The following is a 27,041-nucleotide window of genomic DNA, read 5'->3' as shown; positions in this document are numbered from 1 at the left end:
AACAGGACTTCATTCTCTGTAAATGTCATATTAAACATGAACACTGCATTTAATATGTTAATTTTGTGTTGAATCCGGTTGGGAGTACTTACCACTGTGTTTTGTGTTTTCAGGCCTGCTGTCCTGGATGATTTTGTCAGTACAATTGATTTACCTAATTATGGCTGCACAATTCCTGAAAAGACCTCTTGCAGTGTTTATGGCTGGGGCTACACTGGATGTAAGCTAGTTTTCAAAAGATGAAGCCATATTTATTTTACTTAAAAAAGAACACATTTGTCTCTGTTTTCTCATCTTACTGTATGTTTTTTGCATCAATCTAGTGATCAACTATAATGGTCTATTACGAGTGGCACATCTCTATATAGTGGGAAATGAGAAATGCAACCAGTATCATCAAGGGAAGGTGATTCTGAATGAGTCTGAAATATGTGCAGGGGTTGAAAACATTGGATCAGGACCATGTGAGGTAAAAAGGAAGTTATTTAATAAGGAGAATGTGATTAACAGCTTAGTGTTTCATGCTTTTTTTTTCTATTTTTCTCAAATCAAAAATATTGTATACCACATGTTCTAGGAGAGAGGAATTGGGAAATTTTACTCTGTAATATTCTGCATTTCTTTTAACTAAACAGTGAGATAACCAATGTTTTATTAGCAGCAAACTATGATGGCATTTGTCTCTCAAAAAACAATAAATGTGTAGACCTGGACCTCTAAGGGAGAGCTATTCAAATGAGAAGTATCCAAATCAGTTTGATAAATAGTTTGCATTTTTCTAATGTTTTTCTAAATTATCTCTAAGTGAACCTCACTAATTATATCATTCAGAGACACCTGGCTTTAAACCTTTAAATCTCTTTGTGGGTAAGCTGGTCTCTCTCTTGCTCTTTTGCTCTGTGTATGTGTTTATACAAATTATATTTTAAAAAACCTAAAGATCAAAAAGTTTGTGACTTTACGAGTTTGGACATTTCACTTGTTAGGCAACTGTTATTTCAGCTTGACAATGTTTCTATCCCTGTTTTACATAGACAAGCTGTTAAGCTGTTATTTAGTTATATTTTGAATGTGAGAGACACATTCTCCAAGCTTCAGGGCTGTGGGATTATGGAATGCTGTGTGCAGCAAGGGATGAAATGAGTTCAATGATAGTGAAATGTCCTTTGATATGTAGGAAAATGCCTGCTGGAAGTATGGAACATAAATATGTGTTGAAATGCAAGTGTTATACACCGTGCTCTGAGATTTTATTTCTGAAAAGAAGAGAAAATGTTTACTGTTTACTAAGTTAGTTTTTAGAACTGCTTAAAGCTGATATGGTTAGAAACATTTTATGTTTATAACCAGTTTCAAATTTGTTGCCTTTCTAGTAAATCATGAACAATAAAACCACTGTTCATTATAACAATGGAAAATTTACTAGGAGAAAGTAATGACTTTAAAAAGTAAAAGCAATAAGCATCCAGTAAACACAGAAGTTTCTAACTAGACCCAACCGTATAGATCATCTAATTATTGTTATTACTAAAACCAAATTCGACAGCTGCTTTTGAAGAATAGTCTTTAATCTGGGTTATCAACTATATATTCTTCATTTCCCTTCTTTAGCTTGAATTATTTATCTCTATATATGTTGTTTTTAACCTTATTAAGACTTGACCTCAAATAGATTCTGCCATGTTTCAAAATGTATTTATCCTCCAGATGTTTTTAAAAATACATGTCACTGACATTTAAATTAAGATAATTTAACCACTGAAATAAATTTGAAGGAGATATCTCCCAAATGTTTGTATAATAGCAGTGACATCACATTTAGTGAAAGTCTCCAGAGTGAATTACTTTGAGGAGTTTTCATGTCAGTAACCACTAGTGCATTTGTTTAAAAATCAGGTTTATTGCCTCACCTGGCATAGTTTATGCAGTCTCTTGGAATAAACCATTTTTCTTTACTGTTTGATATTCTACTTTACCCCTAACTTGGTCTTCCCTATCATAGAATGCCAATGGGTTTCTTCTTTCCATTTGAATCACAGAAGTTAATTTTGCAGTAATTTCCCCCATTGCTGTTGGGGGGAAATTAAGGTAGTTCCAAACACTCTTCTGCATATAAGGATGCCAGAAGCCAGCCATTGCATTCTTAGGAGCCTACATGGTTCATGAAAGTGGTGCAGCACAGTTGTAGTGGTTATATGTTTATTTATATTTACTTGTGTATTTACATATTAATTATATTTGTGTGAATAAATAAAACCATAAATGAGTATATGTATGTATATATACACAACACAAATAAAGCCATCTGTTCATCTTTCATCTATCCATATCTGATGAAGCAACAGGCTTGCCATATAAGAAATGCCATGAAATCACAGGACACCCTACAGAAAGAAGGGTATAAAATATAAATATAACTATATTAACTACTAATACCGGCAGTAAGTGGAAGAATATTCCTTGCCTGGAAAAGCCATTTCAATTAACAGAATTATTTTGTTGACTACAGGTTTTTAATTTAACTTGTTAAGATCATCTAGGGCAGGATTGCGAGAAGCAAAAAAAAAAAAAAAAAAAAAGTTTTAGAAATAAGAGAAAATGTAACGCAGTTTAGTTATTAAAACTGTATAATTAGGCCGGGTGCGGTGGCTCAAGCCTGTAATCCCAGCACTGTGGGAGGCCGAGGCGGGTGGATCACGAGGTCAAGAGATCGAGACCATCCTGGTCAACATGGTGAAACCCCGTCTCTACTAAAAATACAAAAAATTAGCTGGGCATGGTGGTGCGTGCCTGTAATCCCAGCTACTCAGGAGGCTGAGGCAGGAGAATTGCCTGAACCCAGGAGGCGGAGGTTGTAGTGAGCCGAGATCGCGCCATTGCACTCCAGCCTGGGTAACATGAGTAAACCCCCGTCCAAAAAAAAAAAAAAATAAAACTGTATAATTGCCAGGGCACGGTGGCTCACACCTCTAATCTCAGCACTTTAGGAGGCCGAGACAGGTGGATCATGAGGTCAGGAGTTTGAGACCAGTTTGACCAACATGGTGAAACCCCGTCTCCTAAAAATACAAAAATTAGCCGGGCATGGTGGCACGCGCCCGTAATTCCAGCTACTCAGGAGGCTGAGGCAGGAGAATTGTGTGAACCCAGGAGGCAGAGGTTGCAGTGAGCTGAGATCGCACCACTGCACTCCAGCCTAGGTGACAGAGCGAGACTCGGTCTCAAAAAACAAAAAGAAAACTGTATAATTCCAAGTTATTTTCTTTTTCCTTTGTTTTTTCTACATGTTCCAAATTTTCTATATTGAACATGTATTGAACATAAGAAGATCGAAATAAATGTAAAATCTACCTTATTAAATAGGTACCAGTTGTTATATGTTAGTCTATATCCAACAAAAGCAATACACACTTAAAAGGATGAGTGACTATTTTGGAAAAGGCAAGTCATTTTTAGGTGAATACACATAATAGAACACTTTGAACTTTGTATTTTTCTCTGTCTTGGCTAATTCAGTAGAAAGTCAACAAATGGTTGAGTACACTAATTTTTATATCTTCATATGTCAGTTGCAGTTATTCCTTTTCTGTATATAACTGAGATGCAAATCCATATGGCATAATGTTAATGTACAATTATTTTTAATTTCTAATAATACCTTGTTTTTGTATGTCTTACTCCTAGGGGGATTATGGTGGCCCACTTGTTTGTGAACAACATAAAATGAGAATGGTTCTTGGTGTCATTGTTCCTGGTCGTGGATGTGCCATTCTAAATCGTCCTGGTATTTTTGTCCGAGTAGCATATTATGCAAAATGGATACACAAAATTATTTTAACATATAAGGTACCACAGTCATAGCTGAAGTAAGTGTGTCTGAAGCACCCATCAATACAACTGTCTCCTACATGAAGATTTCAGAGAATGTGGAATTTAAAATGCCACTTACAACAATCCTAAGACAACCACTGGAGAGTTATGTTTGTTAAAATTCTCATTAATGTTTATGGGTGTTTTCTGTTGTTATGTTTGTGTTATTTTGTCAATGTTGAAGTGAATTAAGGTACATGCAAGAGTAGTAACATATCTCCTGAAGATACTTGAATGGATTAAAAAAAGACACAGGTATAATTGTTGGATGATAAAGATTTAATGGGAAAAAATTCAATCTCTCTATGCTGCTTACTGAGGTTGGTTTCTTAATAATGAACAAACCATAAATTAAATATTATTTTAACCTCACCAGAACAATTTATACCTTGTGTCCCTTAATTGTAGCCCTATATTAAATTATATTACATTTCATATGCCATATGTTATATTTCATTCATTTCTCCTCACCATGTATCCTGCAATACTGGTACATGAACACACTTTTTACAAAACCAATACCCATGTACACATGCCTAGGTACACATGTGCATGCACTACAGTTTAAATTATGGTGTACCTCATGTAACTCCTAAATATTTTAGAAGTGTGTAACTATAGTTTACCTAAAAAAAAGAGAAAGAAATCTCTAAAGACCAGTAGAAATATTAAACAATGATGCAAGATCAAAATGACTAGCTAATTCTCCACACATAATGTGCAGATGATCTTTGGTTGGCATTTCAGGTGTGACCATCCCCCAGAGAGTGAAATAACACCAACACCTATTCTAGGTGTTTACATGTATTTATTAACCTAGTTATTTCAGGTAGTTCCTAATTCTTAAAGAAAAGAGGGTAATAGTTCTATTTGTGTTATTTGTTTCCTCCAACTTAAGGCCACTCATTTACACAAGATATTTGTGGATCTATTTTACTAAAGCCTTTCTTAAATGCCCACATCAGTATCTAACTGAAGAAGTTTAAAATTGTTTAGTTATTAAAAATGTATTTAAATAGGTTAATTCTAAGACTTGCTCCTGTGATTGGCTTCTAGCTCACTGCCTTTAATTTTTAAAAAATTTAAGAGAAAAACTTCCATGTCTCCAAAGTTTTATAAATACCCTTCATCAAGTCATGCATTAAAGTATATATTGGAGAAAAACATATTTCTTAACCTGGAAGATTTTAGCCTAATAAAGCTTGTTTGAAGTAAAAGAAAACTTCTAAAAGGAAATAAACTAGTTTGTTTAAACTCTGTATTCATTTATTATTTTGAAGTACAGTTGAATCTGTTGAATCAGATATTTTATCAAGGTATCTTCATTTTTTATTTCATTTTACAAAGATCTTTCCTAATGCCATATGTAATGATCATTTAAACTTTCTGTATAACAGCCAAATTATCATATTTTTGTATTTGTCATGCTTAGCTAAAGATCATGTATTTGTTGAGAAATAGAATAACAAAAAGTAATAGGATAGGCTTTGATTTTTTTTCAAAAAACTTCCTGTACAAAAGGCCTTTAAAAATAATTTTTTGACAAGAAAGTTTAGGAAGTCCTGGGTGGCCCGCTGACACTGGGTTTTCAAGTTTGCAATTAAAAGTCAGTCATTCATATATTGAAGAACCAGGGTACCCGGATATGAAAAATTACTAATGTCCTGAGCTAGACCCTGGCTTAACAAGTGGGGGCTATCTCGAAAACCCTGGGGTAACAGGGCTTTAATTTCCAGGACAGGAAATTAAAAAGGAGATGGCTGCGCCAGTTTCCAGAAGGAGATTAACCTCCTGGCCCTCTATGGCTAGCTTTACCCCGGGCTCCGTGAGGGTGATGACTTGTGCTGGCACTTGCCCCCGGGCACCCTCAGTCCTGCTGTTGGGTTATCTGGTTAGCCACCTCAGACCCTGGAACCTTTGTCCCCTGGGGCAGCATGCCTTTAAGTGATCCTCTTGGCACAGTGGGCAAGGACGAGGTAGTGGTCCATTTTTCTGGGGACAATTTCTTATAAAGTGTCCCATTAGCCAAATTCCTATACACTCTAATCAAGAAAACCCAAAAAACTAACAACTGGTTACATAATTATAGGAGGAGAAAAGGAACACAAAGCCATAATTAAGGACTTCAAGACAGCAGGGGTATTGACAGATGCAATTCATTACAGTACTTCAATGTGGCTGGTGGACAGGCTGATTGGAGCTGGAGGCTTCCATTGCAGTAGATTATTGCTATTGAATTCAGTTGTTATATTCCTGCTATTTCAGACATTGTGTATCAAAACTGTTGGCACCTGGAATATCATCTTGGACACTGCAAATGCCTTTTTGTTTAAATCCTTTATGCACAAAGAGATTAAAATCAGTAGCGTTTAAAAATAATAATAATAATTTTTTGAATGGTGTGAATACAGTATTCCCATTTCTCTTAGTTTTCTTGAATGATTTTTATCAAGGCCAAGTTCCCAAACAATTCCCTAACAGCTTTTTAGAATACTGTTCAATCTGGACTAAAATGGTTTTAAGTTTATGGAGCACTTAGTCCACAAAATATAGGGCAGCAAATCCAGAAGTGCTTATAAAAGTTGTTTCATTTTTTTTGTAAAATATGTGCTGGTATCAAGAATCTTAAAGTGGAAGCAAAAAGACGTCCAACTAGTTGCTAGCCTCCATCATCTTATCTGATTGTATTTCTCTTTCCCTTATATAATACACCATTATAATAAGAATACCTAGAAATGTCAAGAGCATATTGCCAAAACATAGAGTGTATTTCATAGTTTCTTATTGCTGAACCAGTGAAATTTTATTGTTGCATATAATGATATTTATACAACTTTTATAAAATTATAATACTTTTAAATACTCACATTTTAAAACTACTTCCTTTATGACTCTTCCTCTACATTTCCTAAAAATACCGATAAAGATTAGCTAGATACAAGATGAAGCTAAGTATTTAGACATTTTGAACCTAGTATTTTTCATTTTATTAAAGGCTAAAAACAATACCACCAATAAATCATCAAACAAACTGTAGAAAGTAATTCTCTCTTTGGGAGGCTCCTTTAGTGATAGAGGGACATGGGTGGAATTGACAATGAAAGTTAGATGAACAAAGTGCATGTTATTTTAGGTGGTAGAATGGGGTAGAGTCATGTCATTATTTGCTGGTGGAAGATACTCTTTACTAGGTGTTCTTTGCTGAATAAATTATTAAACATTTAAAAAATTCAATAATCCATTTTATTTTGTGTCATTGACAAAAGGATCTTTTAAATCAGAAGGTTTCAATGCGATTTCTGGTTTGGCTGATTGAATAATGGTTATGTACTGTTATAATTGTAGACATTTTCTCATGTCTATCAGGAATTGAAGTGTAAAACTAAAATATTTTTCATAATGCCTCTGCCGTGCAGAAGAAATGATAATCCTTTTGTATACTTCTTTAATTTTATTGTAAAATGTGTAATGACTTTTATGTATTTGCTGTGGGCAGGTCCTCAGTAATGTATATTGAGTCAATTTCTAGTATTAATAGGCTTTTGCTTGCTATCTAAGTGTTTCAAATTACGGGAAATGTGAGATACTGGAAGGCAAGAAAATTAACAATAATGGCATGTGATAGCAAAATTGTATTTCACTTATTCCTGTGAATATTTCTTGTTGGTACCAATGGTACTGTACAAAGTGAATGTTGTAGCCACAACATTCTCTTTAAAAGAACACTGTCAAGAAGTGGGAAATTGCTGTCAGGCATTTCCTTTTTGTTTATAAACTTTTTTTTTTTAAATAAATACTGTTTTTGCAATATAGAGATCATGAGGTTAAGAATGTTAATAAGCTCTTATACTAAAAAGCCTTAAATTGATTTACTAAGATTCAAAAAATACTATTTTAATTAATGATACCCCATATATATAAACACATTAAAATAATAAAATTAATTTTGGTAAAAGGACCTGGCCTGTGGTTTTTAAATACATAATTTTAAAACAAATCACTTGTCATGATAAAGTCCAAAAAGAAGTTATCTTTCAACATTCAACTGAGTTTGGAACTAAGAATTTAATAATATAAAAAAAAGTTGAAATTTTTTGGACCATATAAATCTTGACAGTGTAACTTTTAAGTAGGCTCATTTCCATTTGCACAGAAAGTTTCTGTATTTAGGAAACTGAAAATGAAATACTGTGGATGTTTTGACTGTTTGTCTTGTATGTAAATAGGAAATTGATAAGCTGCCTATTGAGTGGTATAGCTGGATGCTTACCCAAAAAAGGGAACACTGTGGTTATGACTTGTATTATAAACTTTCTGTAGTTAATAAAGTTGTTATTTTTATAACCATGATTATATTATTATTAATAAAATATTTTGTCAAAATTCTTCTTTTCTCTGTTATAGTTATTTACATGTACATATTTATATTTGTCTTAGGGCTTAAAGGCAGAAAATAGCAACAACATTGACTTCACTGACAAAAGTTACATATATGTTCATATAAGAAATATCATACAACTTGTTTAATAGGACTAGGACAAAAATTATAACTTGTTTAATAGGACTAAGACAAAAATTATTTTATTCTAACTAATATGCACAGCAATAGAGATGGTCTTCAGTAAACCATTAAACTCTATGCACTTTAGTTTCTCCCACTGTAAAATGTAACTATTTATTCATTCTTCATATTTGGTACTAGAATGGTACTATGCTGTAATTTGCCAATATATCCAAAATATTGCCATGAATTGTCACCTAATTCCCTTTCTCATGCCACTATATAATACAAAGGTGATTTTAAATTATTTAAGCACTTTGAGTATCTTTTTAAAGTGTGCATTCAGTTAAGAACAAATAAGAATTCAATGGATTCCTTTAATTCAAATTGGAAGAACTAGTCAATGATCTAAGCAAAGAGAGCTCTATAACACCACTGATTATTTCAAATTGTATTTTACTGCCTTTTTCCCTCAAAAGATTGCTGTAGTAATTTATTCTGGCATATAGAGTGATCTCAAGTGACGATTAATGTGTCTAATTCTATAGCCCATATTAAAATATCTAATCTTTTAAGTGATTATAATTAAAGCAAAATATATACACTTAATCCATTTATGGTGACAGTAAGAATATTTTAAATATTGTTGATTTTTCTAAATTTTGACATTTTTTCTCTATGTTCTAGAATTCCATTCCATTCTAAACTTATATTCTGCTATTTTAATAGAATAGTCCAGCAAAGCTCCTTTAAGAGATATTTGAACAGGGTCCGCAGTAAAGTTGGAGTAAGCTGTTTAAATATCTGGTATCTGATAAATAATACTTAGAAAATATTTTTGTTGGTTTCTTATTTATTTACTTTTATAAGTTGTGTTGCTCTAAATAGTTACCATTTGTCAATGTCCTGAATAGAATCACCTTGGTCTGCATTTCCTCTGTGTTTTAGTCCAGGAGCTCTGTTGCCATTCTGTTTTATTTTTCTCCTACACAGGCACCATCCTTAAGCTATACAACCCTTAAAAAACTTTCTACATCATTCTCACCAAATTACAAGCCTCTCATGTATAATTCATATTAAAAGTTTTACACTTGATGCTCCATATTTTTCTTTTGTCCCTTATATTTACAAATATCTCAGTTGCATGTGTTATTTTTAAAAGCTGAGAATTAAAAGATAGAAGGAATACTTGTAGTAATTGGGGAAGCATTTACATTTATGAAGAATATATTATTGTCTAAAGCACAGCTAAGCAAGACAGAAAATATCTGGCAAAAGAAAGAAACTTAATTTTACTTTACATAATTCAAAAGAATTATGGGATCATAGATTACTTGTCTGTTTATGGATTTTAAAAGTAAATGATAACAACATCAAAAAACCACCACCAACAAAAACAGACAAACTGAACAATCTGACATACACCTAACTCCAAACCAACTTCGGATCCTCATCCTTCCCAAATACTCCTTAATGCTCATTATTTTATTTGCATCATTTTTGAACATGTCATCAAATTTAAACTTCATGTCTCTGTTCAAACAGTCCCTATGAGCATCATACTTTTCTTCAACACTTAAAAACCTCATATGTTACTGAGTTTCCTTTGTGATTTCATCCTCAACAGCTCTATCCAAAAAAGTCATCATTTCCTCAGCCTGCCGCAGTGGCTGCTTATGCTTTCTTTTTTTATATTTTTTTAAAATGTTTTTAAAAATTTTTTTCCATAAGCTATTGGGGTATAGGTGGTATTTGGTTACATGAGTAAGTTCTTTAGTGGTGATTTGTGAGATTTTGGTGCACCCATCACCCGAACAATAAACACTGCACCATATTTGTAGTCTTCTATCCCTTGCACCCCTCCTACTCTTCCCCCAAAGTCCCAAAAATCCCCAATGTCCATTGTCTCATTCTTATGCCTTTGCATCCTCATAGCTTAGCTTCCACATATTGGTGAGAACATACAATGTTTGGTTTTCTATTCCTGAATTACTTCACTTAGAATAATAGTCTCCAATCTCACCCAGGTCACCACAAATGCTATTAATTTATTCATTTTTATGACTGCATAGTATTCCATCATATATTTACCACAGTTTCTTTATCCACTATTGGATTTATGGACATTTGGGTTGGTTCCACAATTTTTCAATTGTGAATTATTTATGCTTTCTTTTCACTTGTTACAACAGTATGTGTGTGTGATGGCATTAGATTAGTTTTGTTTTATTCTGCTTTGTTTTCAATATGGAATCACCTCAGTGAGTTTGGCTCCTTGAAGATGTTTAGCATTGTCATATTAGTAATATTTATATACTATTTTGTACAATGCTTCACATATTATGGTATCCAATATATATTTTGTAACTATTAATATTCTATAATTCACCCTCTTCTTGAAGCCTTATCAATGTTAACAAGAGATTTTGGATTTTTGTAAAAATTATGCAACTGTCACTGAGGATTAAGGATTTTAAGATTTTATGTTTAGTTGCTTTATTTAGATTTGAATTAGTAAGTGGGACCATTTTAAAAGAGTTTATTGTATTTATAAAATAGACAATGCAGCTGGAAAAGAGAGGAATTATTAACTTTAGGGAATTTATACATTTATATTTGCAATGTGGTTATTAAAAACAGAAATAAAAATTAAATTTTAGTTTGCTTATGGATAATGATATTATTTTACCAAACTAATATAGTATAGATTATGCTAGTGAACATTTTTTCCCATCTGGGAGAAGGTTCTTCTATGTAAGGTTGAGGTCATAACATTGGAAGATAAAGGATAAATTATTGCAAAAATATCCTGAGTCAACAATAGTCCACTCATTACATATGTACAAATATGCAATCTGTGCATTGAGAAGTTTCACAGTATCATTACTTAAGGAACAAATGGTTTTCATTTGATGAGTTTTCTTAATTGAGAGAAATCAACATGGGTAGTGTGTTGTAAAGAAATGAGGTGGACCAAAGGCAGATGGATTTTCATATTAATTTTTTTCATATATTTTTAAAGGTTTACAAAAGCATTTAGTTTTCAAGTTTCTGACTTTTTAGATGAATTAAAACCTAAATGTAGTAATAGTTCAAGATATATTATTGTGCCATAAAACAAAGAATTTATATCCTATTAAAAAAATGAATTATTTAATAAGTGGAAAATCGACTTTATGAAATGATAAAAGTGATTAAAGATCTCCAGATTAGAGAAGAAAAGTTGCAAACATGATTAAATATGCTTCTTCAGTCGTCCAAAGAGTCATTCTGAGAGGAAATGCTCAGGTCCTTTTGGTTAAAAAAGTAAGACTTTGTGAAAAATAAGATTGACATTTCAATCAGATGGTTTACACACCAGGCAGTACTTCCCAATAGTGAAGGCTGCAGAATATGTGAATGAACAAGAAGAATAGAATCTCTAACTACAAATGTTTTCTGAAGTAGGAAATACTGCTTTAATGACTTTGATAAGCTTTACCCAAACTGGTCTTTTGCAGGATCTCTAAAAGCTATACTGAGAAGAATAAAATGTTTAAGGCTTAAGTAAGTTTTGGAGATGCTGGGATGCTTTATACAGGGCACTTTGCTGTGGGATAGTTAAGAGTCTTTGGATGTTCATGTATATCTTGAAGATCAGGAGGGGGGCATATTCTTCAGATTTGTTGTATTACAGAACCCCCTTACAATTACAGAGCCAATATTTCATTTCCTCTTTAGGCACAAGAGTTCTGATAAATGCAGTCCAAAAAAACTTGATTTGCAAATTTACTTTTGAAATGAGAAGCAATTATTACTACATGGTTTTAGATTTCTATGTGTTTATAATATACAATATTTTTTTCTCTACAAAAGTATCTCACAGCAAATTTTCCCAGATCAAACTTCTTTTTTTTTTTTTTTTTTTTTTTTTTTTCTGAGATAGAATTTTGCTCTTGTTACTCAGGCTGGAGTGCAATGGCGCAATCTCTGCTCACTGCAATCTCCACCTCCAGGGTTCAAGCAATTCTCCTATCTCAGCCTCCTGAGTAGCTGGGACTACAGGCACGTACCACGATGCCCAGCTAATTTTTGTTTTTTTAGTAGAGACGGGGTTTCACCATGTTGACCAGGATGGTCTCGATCCCTTGATCTCATGATCCACCCGCCTCGGCCTCCCAAAGTGCTGGGATTACAGGCGTAAGCCACCGTGCCAGGCTCAAACTTCTTTTTACCTGATTTACTCTTGTATACTTATTTGAGTAAAATTCAGACAGGAGGAGTTGAGGCATATTTTTCTTGACTATGTGTATCATCTATAAGAACTTTCCTGTCAATAATACAGAAGCAAAACTGATTACACAAAACTATGGAGGTAGTCCTATTTTAACAGCACTAAAAGCTAAAAAAAAAAAAAAAAAATGCCTCTTTTTTTTGTTGTTGTTTTTTGTTTTAAACCCTTCTAGTGCTCATGATATCCCCTCATCTGCCTAAATTTCCAGCTCCAGAAATGGGGCACCAAGGAAAAGAAAGGCATGTAAAGATTATGAAAGAAAATACAAATTAAAGAAGAAAAAGGAAAAAAAAAAAAGGTTAACAAAGTTGAGGGCAGCTGGGAAAGTTTTCTGAAGGCATTTATATGTCCTCAGAAGTGAGGTCAACAAAAAGATCTAAAGCATTATTCTTCTTTATTAGCCTCTTTCCTCTTAATTACAATCACTTGTATTTCCCAAATCCACTTACAAACCAAATACAATGAGTCATCCCAAAATTAACAAGCATAGAGAATGCAGTTCTTCCACATTCACAGTGTCCCATTTTTATTCTTTTATCAACCTCGTTCTTCTTTTTACTTCTTCCTCAGTAATATCTTTTTTATCAGCTTATTTGAGATATGATTGACAAATAAAAATTATATATATTTAAGGTGTAAAACAGGACATTTGATATATGTACACATCGCAAAATGATTACCACAATCAAACTAATATAGTCATCACCTCAGTTACTGTGTGTGTGTGTGATGAGAACACTTGATTTTTACTCTCAACAAATTTCAAGTCTACAGCATCTTCTTAACTATAGTTACCAAGCTGTTCATTTGGGCTCCAGTACTTATTAAAATTGTTCTCTAAAATATTACAACTCCCTTCTCAGCTTCAAATGCTTCATCATCTTTTCACCACCACTTTACATGGGAGGTTGGCTGGACCTCATCAAAGCAGCTCAATGGGAAAGCACTGAAGCAGGTGGAGACAACAAAAGCAAAGGCTCATCTGTGCCCTTGATGTCACTGCTTGGATGTGTTCTTAGCATCTAAACTGAACATTTCTAAAACTGAACCCCAATCTCTCCTTGCCCTTCAATCTTCTTTTCAATAAAAGGTACAACCATCAGGCTTGCTCAAGCTAGGATCCAGAAAGCATTTTAAACCTATTTGTGTCTTTCTTTCTATATCCAGCCAATCACCCAGACATCAGTTTTACCTCCTAAATACATCTTAAATCACTCACATGTCTCTATCTCCAATGACTTGACTTTAGCCCAACGCACAATTTTCTTCCACTTTTCATTACTACAGTAATCTCAAATGGGACTTGAGGCACACACCACTACACCCAGCTACACACTCATTTTAAAATGTAACTCTGTATTCTCCCATTTGAATTTTCTTAATGGTTTCCCTATAGCTGACCCATAGATGAACTGTCCCTAATGGTTCAACTCCTCTCTCACCTCTTTTCCTTTTGCCTACTATATTCTAGCTACACTGGTATCCTTCCATTCTGGGAGTAGGTCAGGAAGCTCTTCCCTGCCTCAAAACCTTTGCATCTGCTGTTCTTTCTGCCTGGAATTATCCCCCACCCACCAGCTTTTGCCTGACTAATGCCTACTTCATCATTCAGCTTAAACATCACCAATCGTCCCCCCACCCACCTTCCTGACCCAGTTACACATTGCACAGGATGACACACTTCTATTTTGGGACACTTACCTCAGTTAATTAAATTGTCATTTTCATAAATAGATATTAATGTTGTCTCTACTACTAGATTGTAAGCTCCAGGAGAACATGGGCTAAGCTAGGGACTACATGATAAACATTTTTTTGAATGAATGTGTCATTAATCATGTCCACAGTTTTTGTCTGGTTTTCTTTCAATTCTAAAATACGATTGCATTACAATCTTTAGCTTTTGTTTACTCTTTTAGTAATAGGATCTCCAAATTCCTTTGGCAGTAATGTTAGGGAGGTGGTTTCCACTGGCTTCTGTCATACACTTCTGTTTTAAATCAGCACATGTTTATTGAGTATTTACTATGACAGTGCTGGGTGCTGGGGATACAAGCTGGTAAATAAACCTCGTCCCCTACACTTCTTATAAACACAAGCAAGTTTGGGAAACAGGCATGAATGGAGAATCTGAAAGTGTTAACTGAGAAGTGCAAACAGCTTCTGGAGTATACAGCAAGATTTTCCTGAGCTTTTCGATTCATCCCTCCTTAATCTTTCAATATTGTGGTAATCTTAAATCCTGCCTATTTGAATATTTTTTTCTATTTTATGGACACTTCCATTACGACATAATTATTTAATTATATTTAGTGTTACTCTCTTTTATCTTCTTTCTTTGTTGAATTTTTCCAGGCTCCTAATCTTTTAAATCTTGCCCCTTCTTCCTTACTTTCCCAAGAATCTTATCACACTTAATAGATTCAAGAGGTCTGTGCATTTATTATCAAGGGAATAATGTAGTTTCTCAAATGGTGAAAACACTAGCAAATTTTATGCATGAAATTACAAAGATTTCTCAAGTTAGCATGAAACTGACAAATGTTTCATCACAAGTTTTTAATTATGTTTGAAGATGATCTAATAACAACAGATAATGCTTATTCAGTGCTTCCTGTTTAATCTCATTTAATCACCATTACAATTTTACATAGGTAGGTTCTAAAACTATATCCATTTTTGAGAAAAGGAGTGTTCAAATAATTCATAAGTAGAATACATTTAGGGGTGGATTTTCAATATTAATTCCACCTGGCCCTTTGTTTTATACTGTGTAATGGACTTTTGATTTAATTATATTCCAGGAAAGTAGGAGGAGGGAAAATTCTTATTTAAACAAGGAAACACTGCTATCATCTGAGTAGGATATGAGCAAGAAATTATTCAGAGGTCAAATTGCTTTTCAGGCAGGCCTTGTCCAAAGCTCTTTGAGATGTCAACTAAAGGAATATGGCCTCCTCATCTCTAAATGTACCTGGCTAACATGCGCATTGCTTGTTACCATGGAGTTGAAAGTTAGCAGGGAAAGACCAGTTTAGCGAGGAGATTTATTTATCTTTTATGGTGGAAGGGGATAGAGCTATTGACAAAGAAAAGCAACAGACTTGTGAGACAGAAATAGAACTGCAGACAAATGTGTATTGGTAAGAATTCTAAGGGGTTTTGTTGGGAAAAAGTTCAAAATTTATTCTAAAACAAAGAAAAGCAGTAATGGTTCTTGCTCCTTATTGCTGATACCAGAAGGTGTTTTATGAAAGAAACATCTTCAAAGGAAATTATAATCTTTTTCATAGGGTGATTTTGCATCACAAGTCTATATTACATAGACTTTGACAACACAAAGGCCTGTTAAAAATCAGCTTTTCATTTTACATACACACGGGTGCACACACACAGGAACAGAAAAGTATAATGACTTGCCCAGGGTCACATAGCTGGAGGCAGAGCCAGTCCTGGGAACAAGATTTACTCTATTTTAAATTCAAAACCTTAGTTTTACTATGTACTTTATTTTTAAAACTGAGGTCATATTCATGTTAAAATTTAATCAAAATTCTAAAGGATCTGCAGTACTTTTAAAGGAGTTTAAAAGCATAAATAGTTAAAAGTTTAAAACACTGTCAGAGAAAAGGAGAGACTCGACCTACCTTACAGCTGAAAGAGATAAAAGGCCTGGCAGAGAAAGCCCATCCCAGGTGCAGCCCTAGCAAACTCCTACATAAGGAGCAAGCCAAGGTGGATCTTCATTTGGCTTCCTTCCCCAGTTCAGTTTGTAATTTGACTCCATGCCTGGCTGGTAAGAAGTCCTTCTAAGGAGAACCTGGTGGATGAATCTGTCGGCAGAAATGGAGTTGAAATGCAAATCAAACAAGAGCACAAGCGAGCAAGCAGTAGCATAAAATGGAATAATGAGTGCAGGTCTGTTCTTTTCAACCTCTGCGAAAATGACCCTGACAATTTAGAAACCTGCAAGGGTTCCCGACCTAGAGAGATGATTTTATTTTATTTTTTTAAGCAGCTTTATAAGATTGTCGATTTAAAATTGCTTTCACTTACTTTTATAGAACTAGGGGTGTTCTGTGGCTGTGAAACCTGTGAGAGGATGAGTTTTTTTCTTTTTTGATGGAGAGAGTCTTGCCCTGTTACCCAGGCTGTAGTGCAATGTAGCAGTCTCGGCTCACTGCAACCTCCCTCTCCCAGGTTCAAGCAATTCTCTACCTCAGCCTCCCGAGTATCTGGGATTACAGGTGCCCATCACAACGCCCAGCTAATTTTTGTATTATTATTATTATCTTGAGACAGAGTCACACTCTAAAGCCCAGGCTGGAGTGCTGTGGCGCGATCTTGGCTCACTGCAACCTCCACCTCCTAGGTTCAGGAGATTCTTCTGCCTCAGCCTCTTAAGTAGCTCTGATTACAGGCATGCACCACCACACCTGGCTAAATTTTGTATTTTTAGTAGAGACGGGGTTTCACCTTGTTGGTCAGGATGGTCCTGAACTCCTGACCTCAGGTGATCTGCCTGCCTCAGCCTCCCAAAGTGCTGGGATTGCAGGTGTGCCTCACCGCGACCTACCGTGACAAAATGAGTTCTTAAATAGACCAGTTTGAGAGTTTAACCTGATGTTTCCCAAATATAGATTATACGCTAGGATTAAAGACTTAGTAAATAGTTCTTATAGTTCTCAGGATCATGCTCATGATTTATATATTTCTCAGCCACCTTAATTCATGAGTTTGAATCTTCAAACTCTGTATACCCTATGAGTATTCTCAAGATGCTCATATATATATTCCCTCTTTAGTCTAATGATCCCTCTGGAAACTGTGCAGTCTCCATGAAATAGTACTGTTTGGGGGAAGAGGGAGGCTTGGCAAATGAGATATTCTCATCACTTCTGCATGTAATTGGTAATGTACAATTGTATTATCTCGACTTTCATGGTTTGAGTAATATCATAGTAACGTGGCCCACATTTTAGTCAGCTAAATGTTCTGAAACCCTCTTCCAGTGTCATGCCTGGAGTTTAATGCATCTGGATGCCCTTCTGAGGTTTACTCAAAAAGACAAACTCTTGTGCATGTATCCACTTGATTGTCCAATAGATACTTCAAATGACATCTTACAAGCACAGATCACATCCTTTCCCCCTAAAATCGGGTTTTCTCTAAAATTTTCAAATTTCTATTCCAATTTTGGCAGTACCATCTGCAAAACCACCAAAGGCAGAGCCCTGGCTCATCCCATTCTTCTGCCACTGCCCCACAGCTCAGCTCTCTACATGCTTCTGATCTTGTCTAATTAAATGTTTCTATTTATGGCCTCAAAGTTTTCATTCCTCTTCCTGTTTGCCTCATGCGCTCTGGTAGAAACTGTCATTATTTCCCTCCACTGCTTCAGTGTTCTAAAAAGCTAAGTCCAAACTAGTTTTTCTTCGGGCCCCTCTCCCCTATGCTGTTAGAGTGATCTCTTTAAAAGGCACATGTGGAAAAGGCAGCCAGCACTACTGTCCTTTTGTGGCTCTCTATGTGCCATGACGCAGACCCCAGGGTTTTAGTGACCTCGGAGTTCACCCTTACGTCTTCCCTAATTGTTAGTCCTGCTTTAAGCAAAGAGATAGCATGGTCATTCTTTGACAAACTACTCATATATTTCTTTTTGCTGTTTGTTTTTATTTGTCCTTTTTTTTTTTGTCCTCACTAGTGTTTGTTACGGTGTTCTGTTTTGGTGTTTTGACAATATTTTGTCCTGGTGTTCTGTCTTTCGTATATAGTTCTACCTATCATCTCTATTCCTTGCTGAACCCTACTTAGGTTTTGAGTTTGACCTCAGTTGTAGCTTCCTCTTGGCCTTTATCCCAACCACTCTGGCTGGCTGGGTCCTGACTTTCTTGTTTAGTTCCTACCAGCCCCATTGTCTGGGCACGAAACTGCTCTAGATCTGTTCCATCCGTTTTTAGGTGGATAACCTTAAAGAACCTGCTATCCTTGAAGCAATAGGATTGCGGCTCTGTAACTGGGCTGAGCACACTCAGAGCTTGACATTGTTGCACATAAAACCCCTTAGACATTGTTCTCACAGCTGTTCTCTCTTCCTGGGAGCTTCAGCTTCTATATCAAGTGTTGCCTAGCGTGCACACCACTGAACTATGAATTTATATTCTTGCTTTCTCTCCCATGAAATGAAATTTAGAACAAGATACATATAAATATCTCTTAAAATAATTATGACTTTGGATTTGTTTGATCTAAATTTTAGATTTTTATTTAATCAGCAGTAGTTTGAATCACTGTAATTTTCCCTCCATTTAAATATTTAACATCACTTGTGTGATACTAAGGGATTCTATCTATGCTTTTATGAGTTGTTTGCAATATGTATTAAGTATGTTATTTATTAATATGAAAGAAAGTCTCATGAATGTGGATTTATCGGTTAGAATTAGGTTTTGCTAAATTGACAAAAACTCAAGATAATTTTCTTTTTCCTTCATATAAAAGCAATCTAGGGGTAGAAGTCCTGAGTTGACACGGTAGTTTCAGGAATCACTGGGGACTCAGATTCTGTTTATTTTGTCGCTGAATTATTCCCAATACTCAGCTCCATTTCATGTACAAAATGATTGCTTAAGGACCCATTTTCAAGTCTGTGTTCCAAGCAACCAGAGAGAGAAAAGAAGGAGGTGCAGCCTTTAAGAACATACCCCAAGAGCCCAAGCATGGCTCTCCTGCTAAATGTTCCCTTTGCCATAAACTTAGTTACATGGCCAAACCTAGCTGAAAGGGTGACTTAGGCTTCATGTGCCCAGCTAAATATTTAGAATTCTATTACTAACAGAAGTGGAGAATGGATTAGGGGAGCGCCAGCCAACTCTGTGCTAAAGGATATTTACTTTTATAAAGAAAAACTTTAAACTTTCTTTTCCATTCTGTCCGAAGAGTCAGAATTCTTCATAATTTTAAGGTGGAAAACTTGATATATAGTTGTCTTTTCCTTGTGTAGCAGAACATAAATGGTGAGGGTGGAAAGGTAAAGTAGTATTATTTTACTTCCTTAGATGGAATATTGATACAAATAATTATTTAACCTACTTAATGACAATATAATTTTATTTAAATTACAGGATCAGGCTACATAAAGGGACAATTAGAGACATCATTCCTAGTGATTCTGAGTGAGTATAAAAATATTTACTGAAAAAATTTTTAGCCCCAAATTTCTCCTCTTACCTTCATTTTCTACTGTTTTCATCAGATCACGGTCCTAAAATTTCGTTTTTAATATATCTTACTTTTTAAAATTTTGTATACTTTTGTTGGAACAAACTTTATATACTTTGTGGAGAGAGAATGTATTGTGTAATCAGTGAGTTTTTAAAAAAGACAAGAAAAAAACTAAACAATATCTTGTTAAAATTATGAAGACAAAACCGTACTTAACATCTGGTCATGACTATTTCAAGCAACACGTGCTTTGATGACATGCTAGATAATTATGAGGGCTGGATTTTATATAGGAAAAAATAGTGATATTTTTATCATTTTCTAGCAACCATTTCAATTTAAATTGAACATACTCATATTCCTATGATAAAGAAAGCTATACGTTTTAAAAAATCTCACTAAAGCCTAATAATCTATGGGAATTTATATGGATTTCATATATTCATGAAGAAATAATTTTAGTTTACAGTGGTTAAGTTTTTAAGTTAAAATGTATAACAATGCTTATTTTTTCATCATTACATAGATTTTCTATTTGGAAAATATTTACAATTAGGTAATCTACATTTAACTAATGATATGTTATATGTTCAAAATTAAAACATATTAAAATTAATATATAAATAAGCCAACATAAAGAAATGAACCAATATTTATTGAATATTTCCTATGTGCAGACATTATACAAAAAGTGAATATAGATCATATTACTATTTGAGATGGAGCCTTTCACCATCACCCAGGCTGGTGTACAGTGGTGCAATCTCCACTCACTACAATCACTGCAATTCTCTTGCCTCAGCCTCCCAAGTAGCTGGGATTACAGGCACCAACCACCACACCCAACTGATTTTTATATTTTTAGTAGATACAAGGTTTCACCATGTTGGCCAGGCTGGTCTCGAACTCCTGACCTTAGGTGATCTGCCCACCTTGACCTCCCAAAGTGCTGGGATTACAGGCATGAGCCACTGCTCCAGGCTATGAATATATATTTTTTATTTCACAATAATTGGTTAGTATGGTCTGGCTCTGTGTCCCCATCCAAATCTCATCTTGAATTGTAATTATTCCCCCATGTCAAGGGAGGGACCAGGTGTAGATAATTGAATCATGGGGGCAATTTTCTCCATCCTGATCTTGTGATAGTAAGTTCTCACAAGATCTGATGACTTTATAAGGGGCTTCCCTCCCCCTTTGCTTGGCTGTCATTATTTTTCCTGAAATTATGTGAAGAAGGATGTGTTTGCTTCCACTTCTGCCATCATTGTAACTTTCCTGAGGCCTCCCTAGCCATGTGAAACTGTGAGTCAATTATACCTCTTTCTTTTAAAAATTGCCCAATCTTAGGCAGTTCTTTATAGCAGTGTGAGAACAGACTAATATATCCATTTATCTTCATTTGACCAACAAGTTAATGGAAAGTTAGGAACTAGGCATGCTGATCATTATTAAGTGATGTGCATCCAATCTATACTATTTACCACAGATTTCCATCTCGTTCCACCATGACATATGTTTTATTTTCTTTCTTTCATAATATCAGGATGAAATAGCTAAAATATCTATTTTGAAAGATATGCTAATGTTATTGTATCTGTGTTCTGCCTCCCTTATTTTTAAGCATATATTTCAAGGAGTTAAATTGTTTCTGCTTGTTGCTATTTATGAAAATTCCTTGTAGCAATAAAACTAACCATTTATTCAAGAATGTGAAATTTGACCCTGCTCTAAATTACATCTGTTAATTTAACTTGACATATTTATTAAACAGATGTTATGTGTCAGGTACTTGCATAAGCATTGAGAACACAGTAGTGGATGACTTAAGCAATAAATAAGTAAACAACTTAAAAATAATCAAAACAACTGTTTTAATAATTAGAAAAAAAGTAGGGAGATAAAACAATCTGAAAAAGAGTCTGAGGCCTAAGATCTATGATCAAGGAAGACTTTTCTCCTCATGAGATCATATTTAAGCAGAGACAGAAAACACACAAAGGGGGAAAAAAAAAAACATGCTCCACGGGGAGGAAGGGCAAGTATAAGTAATGTGAAGTGGTGCATGCTTGGAGAACTCAAGGGCTACAAGAAGGTCTGCATGTCTGGATGAGTTTGGAGAGGGTGGAAGAGGAGGCTTAGAAGTAGGTTTGGTGATAGATGGGCCAGATCATAAATGGAGAGCTTTGTAGGCTATGGTTAGGAGTTTGGTAAAAAGCTCTGCTTACTCAGGTTGAGGGAACAGCCTCACTCTGGACCACTGCCAATCACCATTGCAGAAGGGACTTACAGCTGCTCCCACAGGCAAAACACGTCACTTCTATGTGGAGTTCATTGATGAGAGTGAGTCACAAGACCAGTGTTGAATCAGTGAGTCAGAATGTAATTCTCCCTGAGAGAAGGGCAAGAAACTTGAGTGAATCATAATACAACCTATCATAAGTAACTGTCTTTTAATTGGAGGATCCTCTGGTCTCCCAAATGAATTTCATATACTCCATATGACAGAATTTAAATCACACAATTTAAAATACTTTTTTCCAACTTTGCAAGAAAAAAAAAACATTCAGCTATGTCATTGAAACAGATCAGCCAGACAAATAGGTCTGGCTTTATTTATTTAAAGCTTCAGAAAAAGAATCACTGGATTAAAGTAAGGGAGATAATTATTTCTAAAGCTCTTTAACGTATAAGCAGATTGCCTTCAAAATGGGGGTTCATGAACTTAAGCTCTTAACAACATGTGAGAATTTTCATGAATTTAAGTTCTTAACAACATATGAGAATTTTAAGTGTCATTGAAACATCGTTAGCAGCTTGTTTTCTGGCTTCTTGTATTTTGATTTCTTGATGTAAGATAATAGGGATACTTTCTCCTGCTTCTAAGAAGAGCTAAAATTTGCATGTGTTTAGCTCTGAAGATGGCTTTTTTTTCATGTCCTCTCCACTTGCAATGGATGTATGGTGTGAAAAGAAGCCTTTGTCTTGAAAAGCACTAGGATATATGCGTTGTTTATCACCATGGCATAACCTAGACTATCTTGATTGATATAATTACACTTCAGAAGATTGAAATGAAGGCACACTAAGATTGCTACATGCCGGTCAATCAGTAACAGCATACAATAAGCATTAAGATTCTATGGAATGTGAAAACAAATAGTGGTTTTATGTATGAGGTCAAAATTAAAATTCAGACAGGCAGAAACTGCAAATGAAGAGGTGTTGATTTAGAGTTAACTTGTTATTCACAGATTACTCTGGTTTGGTTTAGGGTGAGTGGTATCAGAGACTTACTCGTTGTCATAAATATTATTATTGATTCTTGAGAGCTAGACTAAGGAGGCTAACTCATCTAGCCTAAGGAAAGAATTATATATACAGAGAAAAAATGTGTGCAAATGTTTGTCATTGGATTTCTGTAAGACTCAAACCCTGAAACAACCTAAATATCTAACTTTAGGATGGTTTAATATGTAGTATAAATTCACATATATTTTGCTGCTCTTAAAATATGTTACATTGTTGAGGGTACTTATGAAAATTCTTGTGATTATATATATGTGCGATATGTGTATATGTGTGTCTGTGTATAAATATAAAACATAGCAAAAATAAAAGTGAAAATGAGTATTTCTGGATAGCAAGTAACAAAATTGGTGACATCTAGAGCCATAAGATGGACAAAAGAGTGATTTTAAATTCTTGCCACATTTAGCAAAATTTCACCACCTTATGGTATATGCACACACTTAATATAGAACAAAATAGGGCCTACAGGATTTGGCAGGTAGGATTTTGTGGTTGACCTTGGAAAAACAAGATTTAATTGAGGAAGAAAAGAAACTAAACATGATGTATTGGATTAGCAGTTAATTTCAGTTTGTGTTTTTCCAAATGTTCTCTCTCAGCCTTGAAATGAAGCAGACAATACAATATATACAAATACAAAATGTTCATAAAGTGTTTAAAAGAGAAAATTTGAGTTTTCATGGACATGAAAAATAGCACTTTTCCTCTTAACATTGCCAATTTTTCTTTGTGCAATTTAGAATGAGTCTCTTTGTGACTCCATATTAATCAATTTCAGAATCTTATACCTTCAGTTTGTCATTTAAAAATGACACAGACTTTTGTTCCTAGCTGTAGTTGGAGTCTCTAAAAGCATATCCCGTGTGGCTCTTGATGCCATATGCTAAGGTTTAGCTTTATCCTATTTATCACCACTGTCCCTCATCCTTTTTGCTTCTAATTCTATGTGTAATAAAAGGGGAAATTTATCTTTATTTACTTAATTTCAAGCCTCACAGATTGCCTCTGCCATCCACGCACAGCAGCAGCGTTGATAGTCAGTAACCATAAGTGAGGGGAGGCATATGTCTGCACATCTCTTCAATTACCCTTCCCTGGACTTTCTCACTGTCAGCTTTATCTTCATTAAGGCAAAGCTACCACTTCGCCTTTGCATTTTTGTATGCTGGGTTCCTTGATGAAAGGAGCTGGTGTTTGTTTTGTTCTTTAATGCTATCTTTTGTGTATTAGCTTAGTGAAAAATAAGTAAAGTGCTTGGTGAGAGGGGTGTATGTGTGTGTGTTACCATTTTGTATTATAAATGTAATACATGCCTAGGACTATAAAAAAAGTAAGCAATGCTGAACAATATAAGGTAAAATTGAAAATAGCACATCATCACAGAGATGATATTAACAGTTTGGCATATATCATTTAAATGATTTTCTATTTACACAATAATTTATGCTTTCTTTTAAAAAATGTAATCAGCCTACAGATATGGTTCTGTAATTTTTTGATACTCTCAACACTGTATCATATATATTTCCATGATCACATTCACAGACCATTTTCATCCTCCATATCTGAAACCATTCTATGCTTTAGTTGTATATATTTTTATAGATCAGCATTCCACTGGAAAGGTATTGCTTTTTATGTGAATGGATAACTTTATTATTGTCATTTTTTTCTTTCAATTATACAGCTTAATCCCCTAGATTTCCTTATGGCGTTTTCAAAATGAGTAATTTTTCTTTTCCTTTTCTTATGAAAATAAGTATCAAAATCCAATTATTTCAGTCAAAAATTAAAAAAGAAAGGTAAATGAAACATCATGCTTATACTAGGACTTTTAAACGTATAAATTGTTTTTTATCTTCATGACAATTGTGCGAATAAAACTCATTGGTAATACAATATTTATTGAACACCCACTTTGTGCCCAATGTTGTGTGAACTAGCTGTCAGGAAAGTTAGATATATTGTGATAATTTCATAAAGGGAAGGGAAAACTGACTTCAAGAGGTTAAAAACTAAAGGAGATAAATGGATGTGATAGTATTTGAACAGGTCTCTATAAATACATAGCCTTTATTTTTTCTGTTAAACCACTTAATGTTACTCATTGAAGTGTTTATGATAAATAATTTGTTTTACATTATTTCACAATTCATATTCCTAAAAATAAAATTTAATAATTTAGTTATAAACCTCCTGGCTTACAATTCTCTAGAGGATCTGGTCTGAAATACTCAAGTGTTTCAAAGCCATTTAAACTCTTTTGTCTCCAATCCCCCAATCCTATAATCATGCAGAACTAATTTTCATTCACCAAACATTATACGTCACAACTTTGCATATTGCTTTCTCAAATGCTACTATACCTTCCTTCTATACATGGTGAACTTACATTCATATTTTCCATACAACTAAATTGTCACCACCTCTGGGAAGCCCTCCTCCTAAACCTCCTCAGAGAGAATAATCACTTCCTTCTATAAGCTGCTATAGCAATTTAGATATGCCTTTACCATAGTACATATCATATTATAATATAGTTCAATTACGGTTTTATTTCTACTAGAGCACAGACTTTTAGAAAGTAAAATTCGTGTTTGTTGCTTCTGTTTATCTTCTACCCAGTCTAGCTCCTTGGGTAGCAAATAGTCAGTGCTCAATAAATGAGAGCTAAATAAATACCACAGAATACTTAACTTGAGGATAGATTTCTACCCTGACCACTGAATAAGAAGTACAAGGAGAAGGAAATTCTGTGTGACAATGTGGTTGAACCTTGAGGACATTATGCGAAGTGAAATAAACCAGTCACAGAACAGCAAATACTGGATGATTCTGTTTATATGATGTATGTAAAGTAGTTAAATTCATAGAATCAAAGAAAAAAAATGGTGATTGCCAGGAGCTAGGGGAAAGGGAAAGTGGAGAGTTATTAGTCAATGAGCATAACTTTTTAGTTAAGCAAGATGAATAATAAGCTCTAGAGATCTGCTATACAACATTGTACCTATAGTCAATAATAATATTGTATACTTAAAAAACTTGTTAAGAGGGAAAATTATATTGTGTTCTTACCACAATAAAATTTAAAAATTTTCTAACCTAAAAAAAAAGTTATCAAATGTACCACGAGAATATAGATCAGCTTTAATAACCTAAATTTGCATATTTGAGGGATGGATATTTTTGTATGCATGGATTATACTAATTATATCCCATATCTTCTCTACTACTGTAGCTAGTTTTACTCTAGGATTGTCACGAAATGGTGACAATGAAGGACAGATTTCTCTTTCCACTCTAGGACCATTCAAATAACCCAACAGATATTGCCAGAGTTTACTATGAACTTAGGCCCAATGCATATTGTTTTATTGAGCACATGAAAACGACCTAGGGAAATGTTCCCCGGCCTCTTTTTAAGACATCAGAGCCTTGCCGGACGCGGTGGCTCAAGCCTGTAATCCCAGCACTTTGGGAGGCCGAGGCGGGTAGATCACGAGGTCAAGAGATCGAGACCATCCTGGTCAACATGGTGAAACCCCGTCTCTACTAAAAATAGACAAAATTAGCTGGGCATGATGGTGCGTGCCTGTAATCCCAGCTACTCAGGAGGCTGAGGCAGGAGAATTGCCTGAACCCAGGAGACGGAGGTTGCGGTGAGCCGAGATCGCGCCATTGCACTCCAGCCTGGGTAACAAGAGTGAAACTCCGTCTCAAAAAAAAAAAAAAAAAAAAAAAGACATCAGAGCCTTGTGTAACTTCATGACATCTATCTCTTCTCTGTTTATAATTTTCTAGCTCTGGTAAAGCCAATATTGAAAAGTCATTCGAGTGTCTCTTTTATTGGATTTTGCTGAT

General features: G+C 34.6%; 1 protein-coding gene across 5 annotated transcripts in view; it reads left to right on the top strand.

Moving 5' to 3' along the window:
* The window catches only part of HGF (hepatocyte growth factor), a 73,573-nt gene extending 69,271 nt beyond the window's left edge, over nt 1-4,302 (top strand). For 3 of the 5 annotated variants that reach the window (XM_032276445.1, XM_032276443.1, XM_032276447.1), the window contains 3 exons: nt 114-220; nt 324-469; nt 3,685-4,302. In XM_032276445.1, the coding sequence (XP_032132336.1) occupies nt 114-220; nt 324-469; nt 3,685-3,861 (430 nt within the window). In that variant the 3' untranslated portion in view covers nt 3,862-4,302. The remainder of the gene's footprint in view (nt 1-113; nt 221-323; nt 470-3,684) is intronic. The other 2 variants (XM_032276446.1, XM_032276444.1) reach the window with 1 other exon arrangement.
* The last annotated feature ends 22,739 nt before the right edge of the window (nt 4,303-27,041 follow it).

Source organism: Sapajus apella, unplaced genomic scaffold (assembly GCF_009761245.1).
Source record: "Sapajus apella isolate SASKATOON/1434 unplaced genomic scaffold, GSC_monkey_1.0 scaffold7, whole genome shotgun sequence".
NCBI classification, from domain to species: Eukaryota; Metazoa; Chordata; class Mammalia; order Primates; family Cebidae; genus Sapajus; species Sapajus apella.
The sequence above is the reverse complement of the archived record's forward strand: the minus strand, read 5'-3'. Positions and strand labels throughout refer to the sequence as shown.